Source organism: Salminus brasiliensis, chromosome 19, assembly GCF_030463535.1.
Source record: "Salminus brasiliensis chromosome 19, fSalBra1.hap2, whole genome shotgun sequence".
NCBI lineage: Eukaryota > Metazoa > Chordata > Actinopteri > Characiformes > Bryconidae > Salminus > Salminus brasiliensis.
Window position 1 is genome coordinate 30939763 of NC_132896.1, and position 13973 is coordinate 30953735.

Genomic DNA, 13973 nt, shown 5'->3' on the forward strand with positions numbered 1-13973 from the left:
AACACCAATACCTGCCAGTGAGCTACCTCACCATGTGGGCGAATAGGGTTTGATTCCTGGCCTGGGTTGCCAATAAGAGTCCTTGGGCAAGACTCCTAACACTACATTGGCCCACTTTTGTAATATGAGCAACCTTGTAAGTTGCTGTGGATCAGAGTGTCAGCTAAATTGCATAATGTAAATGTAGTAAGTGTCAAAAAAGGCCTTGCTATTGTGCCATTGTGGTGTAGATCGGTACACTGAAACATCCATTTGAACTTTGAGGAGCATTTCACGGGACCACATATTAAACGTTAACCTCTTAAACTCTGCAGAACCACTGGTGGTTACTGGCTTTTTCACCAGACTATTGTAACTTGGGAACAACTTAGACAGTTTGCACTGCTTTGCATGTAGTTACCAATTCATAATCCTTAGGCTGTAATAAATGTCATGAGCATAATGGGTTAAACTTAGTCCTTTCTGTACTGATGTTGTACTTTCACCTACAAACTTTAACAATGGAAAAAAGTCAGTGTTGAATTTGGAGAAAATTTAAAAAGGCACAAGGCTCTTCATGTTACAATGGTCACTCCTCCAATGCCACAAACCCATTTGACAAACTAATCCACAACAACCAGAAGGCTTCAGCTGTCTGAAGGCCCAGTGAAAAACCCTTTGTTCCTGCTAAACATGTACATTGTTTTCTGAAACCGAGTTGACTGCTAAAAGCATAAGATCCTTAGGGAACATTTGGAAGTCTTGAAACTGTGGAGGAACATCTTAAGGTGCTTTAAGGAAGCTTCTAGAAAAGGTTTTTAGAAGAAAAAGGTTCTTTGAAGGTTCCTCAAATCACCTTAAGAGGTTCTTCCACAGTTTCAAACTGGAGAACCTCCAAAACATTCTCCAAAAGGATCTTATACCTTTGATGGTACACAAGAAGGTTATATCAAAAGTTATATCAGTGTGTCCTCTCTAGTTTTAGAATGCTGGTAGTTCAGGTTTTTAAAAGCATGATTCGTTTTAGAATGGTTAGCTTGGAGTGAGACATAAATCTTTTCAATCAAATCCATTTATTGAAGATCTTTTAGTACATCTTCTACTATTTCTATTTCAGTAGTATTACTATCTATCGCCGCCCACAGGCTCCCATAAGGACTTCTGTTGTATTTCAGTTAATGTGTGTCGATTCAGAAACTCGGTTCTAGTTCATTTATGTTTTCATTGTTTTCAGTGTTTCAGTTCATGATTGGTTCATGGTTCATTTGTGTTCATGTTTGATTCAGTGTGTCGAGTCATGTTGATGCATGTTGAGGCGGGAGGAACTTGAGGAGCCTCAATGCTTAGTTCGAGGCTGAGAATTGCATTGTTTGGAACCTTGAGCTAGCCCGAGAGGTTCCCATTACTGCTCACGGTGTGTTATGGCCAGCTTCTGATCTACGTCCTCGCTCTCGCTCGCCCGGCCATTCAAGCTAGGCGACCCACGCTCACGCAGCAGTGCAGGTTCTTGCCTAGTAGCTGGTCCTCCAGCTAAACCCCCAGTCTCAGGTGTGTTTTGTTTATTGCCCTCTTGTTTGTCGCGTTTGTGTTGTGTTCATGTTTATGTCCTGTAGCTGCTGCTTCTTTTGCTTTATTTTGCTCCTTTGTATTCTCTTGAGTTTTGCTAATAAACTGCTTGCATTGGACCCATCTCTGTAAGTGTTCATCCCTCTGTGTCTGGCCTAACCCACCATGAAAACTGCCAGTTTACTAATGCAGATACCAATGCTGACACATAAACATAAAAGTCTACCAAGGTCTGCATTACAGAGCAATTTCTGCTAATTTCTGTGGGGTTACAAATCCTGCACAATGAATGAAATGCAGAGATCTTGGATCAGCTGCCCAGGCTCCTCTAAATGTACTGCAATTTTCTGTCAATTGTCATATGATTGCGATGTTACTGCAATGTTACTAATGGAAATCTCTGATTATAGAGTGACTACGAAGTGACAATATAGATGACATCCTTTAAAAGTGCTGCCTAAAGCATTCGAAGACTCATTATATGAGTCATAACTAGGCTTTATTAGCTGTAGTGAGAATGACATAGTGCCCCAATGTAGTTCACCTTGCAGTGTGAGCTGCTTGGAGAGTTTAGTGGCGATGTCCATGCCGTTCTTCAGCCAGGACAGTTGTGGGTCAGGAATGCCCTCAGCATGACACCTCAAGCTGGCGGTGACCCCGGGTTCCCGCGCCTGGCTCTCAGGATACACCCGGATAACTGGTGGAACTGAGGAACAGAGAGAATAAAGGAGAGAGAGAGTGAGAGAGAGCATGTCAATGAATGAGTGAGCAAGTCCGGGAAGCTTGTATGAGTAGGTGAGGGAGTGAGGAAATGAATGAGCCTTCATGGCCTCCTGGTTGCTTGTGCATGAAAGGAGAACGAAAGCCTCTTTCTGGGACTGGATGCCAAGTTCATTTGGAATTCCAGTCACACGCGAGCATGGTATCAATGACACGGCGAGAGCTTTCCAGCATCCTGTGTGTGGCACCAAATCGGCTCTATGTGCTCACCAGCAGAGCGGCGGCCAAACAAATGAGCTGGATAAATAGCAGAGAAGCCTGTTGTTGAGGAGCCATTGATTTTTTTAAACGGAGAGCCATTGATTTTGGGAGCTTTCTTTCAGGAAGAGAGGTGCACAGGGGAGAAAGGCAGCGAAAAGCAGAACAATTAATCATCTTTCCTTCTTTTAACAGGGTCCCTTTATACGAACCCTTCCTCTTCCGTAAGAGAAAAGTCATTTGGAAGTTGGGGGTCACTGTGCGGTAGCGCCTCAGGAACTTGGCAATCGGTTAATGAAAAGTTTGCACATCACTGCCAAAAGCAGTAGTCTAGAAGCACAGATGGCAAAAGGTCTTGAACATGCTGTCCTTCTATTTAAATTATATATATATATTTCCTATAGAAACAGTTGGAGACATTCTGCCAAATTTCCAGGTTTTCTTTGGTTACACCTCTTCAGCTGCAGGCCTGAAGACCCAATCCGACACAAACAGTGATAGATTTAGCACAAGAGTCAAGGTCAACTCGAGGAGCGCCAGGTTTGGCAGCTTGGCAGGTCACTGCACAAAGGCACAGTTGTACCCTGGACATGTGTGTAAGCAGGCGGGATGTATAGTATTGAATGTGACGGGTAGTGCTAGCTCTGTGTTGACAGATGTATTATTGTCATCTCTAATTGAGGCCAGTCAGGAGGAGAGAGTGGCAGAGTGATGCATTAGACTGAGGACATTTGGAGGGGAGCATGTGCTTCCTCTTTTTTTTTTTTTTGTTCGCTGTGGGTGTGTTAGACATCGACAGTAGGGGGTGAGTACATCCTCTGCCATCTGTTCTGGCTTCCTGTCTCCCATAGGTATGTGTGTGTGTGTGTGTGTGAGAGAGAGAGTAGCTAGACACAGTGATAGATAGATAGATAGATAGATAGATAGATAGATAGATAGATAGACAGACAGACAGACAGATAGATAGATAGATAGATAGACATACAGACAGATAGATAGATAAACATACAGTACATGACAGACAGACAGACAGACAGATAGACAGATAGATAGATAGATAGATAGATAGATAGACAGACAGACAGACAGACAAAAAGATAGATAGATAGATAGATAGATAGATCGATCGATCGATCGATCGATCGATAGATAGATAGATAGATAGACAAATTGATGGACGGACGAATGGACAGGTGCTACAAAGTTAATTTAGCTTCCAAAGTAAATGAAACTGATTAGCAATTAACGGTAGGGAACCATTAATATTAGAGCTAAGAGTAATTTAGGCCCTGTCAAAACATCACGTTAAACCCTGAAAACGCTGAGATCATGCTAACTTGTGCAGGGTCGCCTCCAACTAACAGCAAAGTTTACTTTTTTATTACACTGTGTCAGAACATACTGTGCTCACATTTGGATAAAAAAGCTACAGAAACTCCATTTCTCCATTTCTGAGTGATTCAGAGACAGTGGCGTCGCCACGGCAACATGATAAAATCCTATGGTACAGTTTTTCCTGATATTAGGTTTTGAGTCTGTGTGTGAGATGAGTGTAAGTTATAGAGAGCTGCAGTTTGAACACAGTGAGAAAAGTTGTATGTTGATAGAAAATGCAATTCAGTTTAACGCTGCATTTAGGTCTGTTTTGGCCGTTACGCTGCTTTGATGAATTTGATAGCATTTTCTGCAGTCTACCTTTAGCTTAACAACTCCTTATATACATTTAATACATATATGAAATATTTGCATTTCAATCTTTTTTTAATGCTTTTTTCTGTTAGAGCTTTAGCATGTTCATAGCACAGTCGACCTTAAGAGCTAAATGCAACAACATCAAGCAATTATTGCAATAATTGTGTCAGCTGTGTTAAGCTGCTAGGACATAAACCAGCTGCCACGCATTACTCAAAATGACGGATCAAAAGCCGTCGCTCTGTATGAGGGTTCAAGTGAATGCTGTAAGGCTAGCCTTAGACACTCAGGCACATGTAACAGTAGCAAAGCAGCCTCAGTAGAGAAGCAGCCTCTGCAACCCAGCAGTGAAACAGAAAACGAGCACCTTGCAAAAAATATGCCATGGCTCCTGGTTGTCATGGTGCATAATTTAGCAAGATGCTGGCGGGAGACCCTGGCTGCCTGCACAAAAGGGCCAACATGTGTCATGCTAATTAACTTTTCCTTCCTCACGTCCAGAAATCAATGGCCTGACAACAGCTCCTGAGGCCAGCTAAGTTGTTTTTCAGCCAATTAAAATGTGATCTTATCATTAAGCCCACTTTGATTGGCGTGAGCGTTAAGGTCATTAATAACAAGGCATCCGCGAGTGCTCTGGGACATCGCGGCATGCCAGCTACCGTTCCGACCGCCGCAGTGGAATTAATTGCTGATGGAAAATAGGATTTGGTTCTCGGTGAATACCTCTTTTCAACAACTTCCCGGTTTTAGGTTGTCAAAGCTTTTCGGAGTGCGCTGATTATCACATCCTTTGTTGATTATCACTTTCAGGGTGACTTAATGAATCTTCTGCACACATCTCAGCATGCTTTGGTGTGACAACACAACACACCTTGGCATTTTTAGAATAAACGTTGGAAAATCACTTTTTTTGCATCAGATTCCCACTCCAAGGTGAGAGCAGGACTTTTAAGGCAGGCTCTTGTAGAAGCTTTTAGGATTTTGGGTTTGGAAATGCTGCGATGGCCTGGCTCCATGTCCAGGGAGTATTCCTGCCATGCACCCAGTGGTTCCTGACCAGGAAGAAGCAGATAAGAAGATGGAAGGATTGGTAGATGGGTGGATGGATGGATGGATGGACAGTCCAATTTGACTGCTTACTGTTAAAACTGCAGAAAGTCTAAACATTTAATCTACACTCATTGGCCACTTTATTAGACCACCTTGTACCCAGCAAACATGCTTGTTGTATGGGGTTCATATGGGTGGCATGTGGGCTGGGTTGGTTCCAGATGGCTTCCAGATGGGCATAGATGGGCTCTGAGTGGGTTTGTACATGTGTTGTTACTGGGACCCAGTTGGATTTCCTAAATGCCAATGTTAATCTACTGAATGTCAGTAAAGCACCAACAGAATATCTTCGGGATTTTTAGCTCAGTGTCTTCGGATGCTTCCCTGCTGCTACTGCACTGATAGTATGCTGTTATTGATACTCTGTTAAGAGTTTATTAAGCATCTACAGAGGAGCACTCCAAATAGTGTCTTCTAATGTATGGTTAGCATTAGCTGTAGTTAATTGTAGACAGTGGTCTACAATGCAGTAGGTTTCAACTCCAACCTAAATCCAACCCTCCTTAATCAGTCAATCAAGGCCTAAGTAATGAGTTGGATCAGGTGGTGTAGTTTGGGTTGGTTCCAGAGTTTGCGAGAAGGTAGCTCTCCACACTCTTAAAAATAAAGGTCCTACAAAATGGGTCTTTGAGTGATGCCATAGAGGAACCACTTTTGGTTCCTTGAAGAACCATGTTTCTCATAGAGAAACTTAAAGGTCACATCTCTATTACACAAATTATTCTCTATAAAATTTCCTTTTAAAAAGTGGTTCTTTTATGGCATCCCCCAAAGGATCCTTTGTAGCATCTTTATTAACAGTGCAGGAACAGGGTAAGAGAGAACTGATCTGAGGCATTAGGCCTTCAGTTCAGCTACTGAAGGCTTAACCAACAGGACAGCTCTTTTGATGGTATCTGACTAGTTAAAATACATCACTAAATCTTCTCCAAAGGCCTAAAAGATCCCAAGTTTCCTGACTAAAAGCAAGACAGATGTCTGTTTTCACTGCTATAATAAACCATCATTATCATCATCATGATCATCCACATTATCTGTTCTCTGATCAACTGCGGTGCTAATGAAAGTGTTGAAATGGGCCTGAATATGCAAATGTGTGCATTACCTACCATTAACCTGCAGGGTGTGTGTCTGGTAAAGCTGTTCGTAGCCATCAGCATGGCAGGTGTAGTTGCCCATGTGAGTAGTGGTCACCTTGGTGATGTACAGACTTCCATCATCTCCAAAATCCTGCGAAGCAAACAAATCAGGCTAAGTGACGGCAGACTCACTGACAGCTCCGCTAAAAGCCTCGAACACATCACGAGTCAGGAGAGAAAACAGCAGCCCAGCAGCGCGCACTGTCACAGCACTCCTCAATCACAATCAGGCAAAATCAAATAATCAAAAACACACACACACACACACACACACACACACACACACACACACACACACACACAGACACACACACACACACACACGCACAGACAGACAGACAGACAGAGGCATCTGCATAAATCTGCAAATAAAAGGGTGTGAGCATTATCAGCCAGTCTGATTCTGGGGTGCAGATGTGGAGAACGTTGTTGCTGTTGTCTAACTTTTTCAGAAGGAGAGAGAGGGAGAGAGAGAAGAGAGAGAGAGAGAGAGAGAGAGAGAGAGAGAGAGAGAGAGAGAGAGAGAGAGAGAGAAGAGAGAGAGAGAGAGAGAGAGAGAGAGAGAGAGAGGATAGGGGTAGAGAGGTAGAGAGAGGATACAGGAAAGAGAGAAAAGAAAAAGAGGAAAGAGAAAGATAGTCAAAAGGAGAAAGAGAGGGTAAGAGAGAGCAAGTGTGTGTGTATGAGAGAGAGAGAGAGAGAGAGAGAGAGGAAGAGAGAAATAGAGAGAGAGAGAAATAGAGAGAGAGAGAGAGAGAGAGAGAGAGAGAGAGAGGAAGAGAGAAATAGAGAGAGAGAGAGAGAGAGAGAGAGAGGAAGAGAGAAATAAAGAGAGAGAGAGAGAGAGAGAGAGAGAAATAGAGAGAGAGAGAGAAGTAGAGAAATAAACAGAGAGAAAGAGGGAGAGAGAGAGAGAGAGAGAGAGAGAGAGAGAGAGACAGAGAAATATAGAGAGAGAAGTAGAGAAATAAACAGAGAGAGAGAGAGGGAGAGAAATAGAGAGAGAGAGAGAGAGAGAGAGAGAGGAAGAGAGAAATATATATATATATAGAGAGAGAAATAGAGAGAGAGAGAGAAGTAGAGAAATAAACAGAGAGAAAGAGGGAGAGAGAGAGAGAGAGAGAGAGAGAGACAGAGAAATACAGAGAGAGAAGTAGAGAAATAAACAGAGAGAGAGAGGGAGAGAGAGAGAGAGAGAGAGAGAGAGAGAGAGAGACAGAGAAATACAGAGAGAGAAGTAGAGAAATAAACAGAGAGAGAGAGGGAGAGAGAGAGAGAGAGAGAGAGAGAGAGAGAGAGAGAGAGAGAGAGAGAGAGAGAAAGAGAGAGAGAGAGAGAGAGAGAGAGAGAGAGAGGATAGGGGTAGAGAGGTAGAGAGAGGATACAGGAAAGAGAGAAAAGAAAAAGAGGAAAGAGAAAGATAGTCAAAAGGAGAAAGAGAGGGTAAGAGAGAGCAAGTGTGTGTGTATGAGAGAGAGAGAGAGAGAGAGAGAGAGAGAGAGAGGAAGAGAGAAATAGAGAGAGAGAGAAATAGAGAGAGAGAGAGAGAGAGAGAGAGAGAGAGAGAGAGGAAGAGAGAAATAGAGAGAGAGAGAGAGAGAGAGAGAGAGGAAGAGAGAAATAGAGAGAGAGAGAGAGAGAGAGAGAGAGAGAGAGAGAAATAGAGAGAGAGAGAGAAGTAGAGAAATAAACAGAGAGAAAGAGGGAGAGAGAGAGAGAGAGAGAGAGAGAGAGAGAGAGAGAGAGAGAGAGACAGAGAAATATAGAGAGAGAAGTAGAGAAATAAACAGAGAGAGAGAGAGGGAGAGAAATAGAGAGAGAGAGAGAGAGAGAGAGAGAGAGAGGAAGAGAGAAATATATATATATATAGAGAGAGAAATAGAGAGAGAGAGAGAAGTAGAGAAATAAACAGAGAGAAAGAGGGAGAGAGAGAGAGAGAGAGAGAGAGAGAGAGAGAGAGAGAGAGAGAGAAATACAGAGAGAGAAGTAGAGAAATAAACAGAGAGAGAGAGAGGGAGAGAGAGAGAGAGAGAGAGAGAGAGAGAGACAGAGAAATACAGAGAGAGAAGTAGAGAAATAAACAGAGAGAGAGAGAGGGAGAGAGAGAGAGAGAGAAAGAGAGAGAGAGAGAGAGAGAGAGAGAGAGAGAGAGAGACAGAGAAATAGAGAGAGAGAAGTAGAGAAATAAACAGAGACAAGAGTAGAAATAGAGAAGTAGAAATAGAGAGAGAGAGAGAGAGAGAGAGAGAGGAAGAGAGAAATAGAGAGAGAGAGAGAGAGAGAGAGAGAGAGAGAGAAATAAACTGAGAGAGAAGAGTAGAAATAGAGAGAGAGAGAGAGAGAGAGAGAGAGAGAGAGAGAGAGAGGGAGAGACAGAGAAATAGAGAGAGAGAGAAGTAGAGAAATAAACAGAGAGAGAGAGGGAGAGAGAGAGAGAAAAAGAGAGAGAGAGAGATAAAGAGAGATAGTGAGAGAGAGAGAGAAAAATAGAGAGAGATAGTCCTTTGGTAAGATCTTTGGTAAAGGATTTGCTGCTGTGGAATTCGCTTCTCTCATCTGCTAAAGGAACAGAGCTGTGATCATCTGCCAGTGAAGAACAGCAGCAGAAGCAGGAACAGCAGTGGAGTGCATGGCTGTGTGTAAGCAGCTGCCGGGCCTTTAAAGCGATCAGAAAAGCACAGAACCCGTCCCACAGATCTGAGAGCTAGATCACTTCTCTGTGACAGGACCGAAATCAGCAGGACTCTGCATGCAGCCCTGATAGCAGCCGCAGAATTGGAGAACGCCAGAGACAAAAGAAAAATCCAGCATCAGCAAAAAAAAAAAACAGGAAAAGCCAGAGAAAGCCCCGGAGCTAATTAATTCACATGCACAAAGTCCAACAGCCCGGCAATCACCAGACAGCGCCACCGTCGAGAGCGCAGCTCCGCACTGTGGCTGAGAAGTGCTCAGCCATTCCTCTGAGGACTTCGCTCCAATTCTCTCCTCATTCTGATTAGATCGGAATTTGATTAGGCCGCACCACCCCGAGACAACGAGGACGGAACGGCTAGATTGAAAATCTTTTGACTCTTTGTTTTTTTTCCTCTCTCTTCCGTTTATTTTCCTTCTCAGTGCGGTTAATTACAAGTAGAGATCGAGCTCTGCCCATGACTGCCTGCACTTCTGTTATTCTGTTAATATTAGAATGCATAATTATTTGTTCCAGTGCTCCCAGAGGCGAGGGGCTGCACACTGTCACTGTTGCTATAACCTCCAGTATCTCTGTATCTCTCAGTATTGCTAAGTTAAAAGAACATTATGTAGCAATTGTTCCATAAAACAGCAGCTTCAGGATCACGCTGATGCTCCACTGGCTGGAACAGGGAGAGAACGGCGCTCTATCGCTCGAGCTCCGGGCCGGAACGCTGCTGCTACTGCACTATGGAACTTTGCTGGAGCTGCACGAGAGAGACCCCTCTCCAGAACGGCTGCTGAGTAACTCTGCCTCACCTGAGACATATCTCACATATCTCAGTCCACGTGTCTCTTTCCCTCAGATTACGTCTGTGCAAATGCACATGTACACCTGTCCATGAGGAGGCACTTGTATTTATGGTAGTGGTGTAAACGTGAATGACTCTTTACAAGTGCAGCTACAGACTAAGCTCATTTTTATCTTGTTTTAAATGTTACTGAATGTTATTTTAACATTGTTTAGACAGATTCAGTCATAATTCCAAGAAAATAGACAATTAATTGGACGTATTCATATTCAGTCATAAATCCAAAAACTAGACAATTATTTAGACATATTCAGTCATAATTCCAAGAAAATAGACCATAAATTAGATGTATTCATATTCAGTCATAATTCCAGGAAAATAGGCCATTATTTTGAGATATTAATTTTCAGCTAAAATTCCAAGAACTTAGACCATTAACTAGACATATTTAGTCATAATTCTAAGAAAATATGCAATTATTTAGACATATTCAGTCAAAATTCCAAGACAATAGACCATTAACTAGACATATTTAGCCATAATTCCAAAATAATATGCTATTATTCAGACTTATTTAGTCATACTTTTAAAAAATTAGGCCTTTATACATATTCATTTTTAGTCATAATTTCAAGAAAATAGGCCATTTTTAAACACGTTCATATTCGGTCATAATTCCAAGAAAATTGGCGTTTTTATATACTTATTCAGTTCATCTTGAGAAAATAGAGTTGTTTCCTTATGCATTGATGTAAAGTGTAATACATTTTGTGATTGTTACTTTTTGTTTAGTTCTCGTCTCGTTTCCATCTAGGTTTTTTAACAAATATTTTTAATCCTAGTTTCTCATAGTTAACGTAATTATCACTGGATATAGCTCGTGTAATAGTTCTACATGTTCTAAACCACGGCCACCGTCTCCTCTGTCATGGATAACTCCCAGCGAGTGTGGGAGTGGAGGCTGGAGCTATACTGTGCTTTCTTGTTTGGTGCACAGTTGGTGTTCAGCCTCAGAGCACAATGGGAATTGATGGTGTCATTTCGCCAGCAGCCCTGTGTATTTTTTTCACCCTCGTAAATGAAAAAAGGTGACAAAATGCCACATTCGGCCTCTCCGTCCCTCCTCTCCCCTCCACTTTCTCCTCTCCTGACTTACCCTTTTCTCTTACCTCCACACACACACTACAGTACTGCAGTGAGGGGGGAGGGAACAGAAATGTTAAGCTGGCTGAATATTAATAGATGACAATCTCTCTAAAGACCAAATACGGCCCCCGGCTGGCCACTCTCTCTCACTCTCTCTCTCTCTTTCTCTCTCTCTCTCTCTCTTTACTCTCCTCTGCATGACCTAACCTAACCAACCACAAAATTTTCCTCCAGTTTTTTTAAACCGGAGCGCTGTGGCTTGAGCGACTTCACTGCTTCCCAACAGTGACGCACAGAGAACAGAGAAGCCTTCAGTCCACATGTCAGCTTTCTCACAGTGAGCAACACTGTGCATTATGGATTTCCAGTGGTTTGCATAGGCCTTCTAGACTACATGTACAGTATGTAAACCACCACAATGCATCAAGTATGAAAGTGTGTGGCTTGGGACGCTGACTATGTCTAGGTTGTGGGTAAGAGTAGGACTACTAATGCCAGAGTCATTTTCAGAGGGAGCAGAACTAAAAGTGTGGGGCTAATTAAAAAAATCGAATCTACAGCATCTAGAGTTTTAGTGGCTAAGCGGTCGAACGTGCTCCCACTATGGCCTGGGGGTCACAAGTTTGAATCCCGAGCCATGCACTTTGCCATCTGCAGCTGGAGTCTGAGAGAGCACAACTGACTGCTTTCTCTCTGTGTGGGTAGATGGCGCTCTATTCCTCTCACTCTAGTCTGTTAGCTGACGTCTCTTAGCTGGTGTGGTGGAGCCGAGGACCTGGAACTGTCCACTGAGCATGTCGGCTGTCGGGCAATGTAGCATCAGCTACATTGTTCATAAATTTACTAGAAAATTAGAAAATTAAATAGAAAATTTATTTGAAAAAATTTATGGCATCTCTGAATCTATGAAAGCCTGTTTCCATCAGGTATCAGGTATAACATATGACAGAATTGTGAGGTTTTTCTATGAAAATAAGCCTTGTTTCTACATATTCATATATTTGAGGAAATACGCTATTTTTGACCTATTTGTTGAAATTCATAGAAAAATAAGCTATTATTTTGGCATATTCAGTCAAAATCTCCAAAAACAAGCCATTACTTTGACATTCGGTCACAATCTCAAGAAAATAGGCCATTATTTTGACATATTCAGTCAAGATTTTAAGAAAACAGGTCATTATTCAGACACATCCAGTCAAAATCTTAAGAAAACAAGCCAGGGTTGTTACCTATGCATGCCTGGAAGTGCAGACAGTCAACAAGCATGCCTTTGACAAAATTCTGATAGTTGAAGACAGCTTAAAGAGATAAAGTGTAGTGTAAATCATAAAGTTTTAATATAAAGCCAGGCCGGATCAGCTTCGGGGCTTTGTGATGGTGATGGTAAGGATTGTAGGCATGCAGTCCTGTGGACAGGTGAGGAAACCTACCTGTGATGGGATCTGTGGGGAGGAAATCAGTACAGACAGCAGGTTAAGACCAAGCTGGAAAAGCTTATATACAGTGATGCACATCTCTGGCAGTCAATGGTTTATCGTACACATTTCATTTGTGTTTTGCTCTACCAGAGATTTTTCAACCATCAACCCTCATAATAACTGGTGCCTTTGTTCACCATCAGTCACATGCCCACACCTCTGTTCAATCATAATGAGATCACAATGTACATGACGTGGCTACGAAACGTGTATGTACTCATACACTAAACCAGCAACGGGGTGAACTCAAAACCCTTCATTTATATACACCCAGCCTACTAGCGAAAGCATTTGAGGCTAAATGCAATGATTGCATAGGGAGAACGTGAAAGCAAGCCTAAAATGGAACAACCTAAAAAAAATGCTAGGCTGCTTAAAGAGGTGCTGACTGGAGCAAACTGGTGCTAGGCTAAAAGTTTAACCCATCAGACCCTTCAACAATCTCTTCAGCTAGCTAACAACACACCATGTCGACTATATACCAAGAGGACCAAGAGAGAACAGCAACACTATCCAGTGTTAGAAGCTATGGCAGGCCAGGGTAGGCCAGGCTAGGCTAGGCTATAGGATGCAGCCGTTGGCTGTCACTAAATAAAAACAATGGGCTTTTCAAGAAGCCCACCTTTAAACCTCAACCAAAGCCACGTAATTAGCCATTATTATTTAGCACCATTTGAAATACTAATCTGCAACCGTTATAGCTCAGAATTTCCACACATGCTGTTTTTACATCCACCTCGGTGGATCAGCTCTCGTATAATAATTATTCTGAAGAGTAAAAGTGCCAGAAAATCGGATTCAAAAAGTTCAGGATAGGCTAGGATAGGCTATGGTATGCAGCTGCTGGCTGTCACAGCAACAGAAAAAACAGCCAATACCATCAGGGTGTATAATTCTTTTTCAATAAGCCCCCCATAAAAGGAACAATCAGCATATTTCCTTCGTGGGGTAAAATAACAGGGTGGTAAATAGACTTGTAAAACCACATCTGCACATTTTTACATCAATAATTTAGCAATTGTTGTTAAAGTACAACCTAAAATACTTAATAAATGCATTTTCTACCATAAATTTATGAATTCCAGACATGTTGTTATTACATCCACCTCGGTGGATCGGCTCTCGGATGAAAAAAAATATTCAGAAGAGTGACAAGTTCCAGAAAATTGGATTTGAAAAGTTTCCAGCAGTTGAGACATTTGCAAGTTAACTCGTACCATGTGTGACTAAAATAAAATACGAGTGTGTTTTCCATGTATTCAACAGCGGGTCATCTCACTGGCTGTGCAGTCCCCGGTCCCTCTCTGGAAGAATCCTAATGGGCCCAGCTGTGTACAGTGATGCAACACGCAGCAAGAGCCTTCATTTTCACGTTTAATGCGCTTAAGCGGCTT

The 13973-nt window shown here is 42.3% G+C and overlaps 1 protein-coding gene across 3 annotated transcripts in view; it reads right to left on the minus strand.

Annotated features, from left to right (window-relative positions):
• Positions 1 to 13973, minus strand: part of fstl5 (follistatin-like 5) — a 178200-nt gene that overhangs the window by 40356 nt on the left and 123871 nt on the right. For all 3 annotated transcript variants that reach the window (XM_072664010.1, XM_072664009.1, XM_072664008.1), the window contains exons 8-9: positions 6438 to 6558; positions 2090 to 2251 (exon numbers count right to left, since the gene is read on the minus strand). In XM_072664010.1, the coding sequence (XP_072520111.1) occupies positions 2090 to 2251; positions 6438 to 6558 (283 nt within the window). The remainder of the gene's footprint in view (positions 1 to 2089; positions 2252 to 6437; positions 6559 to 13973) is intronic.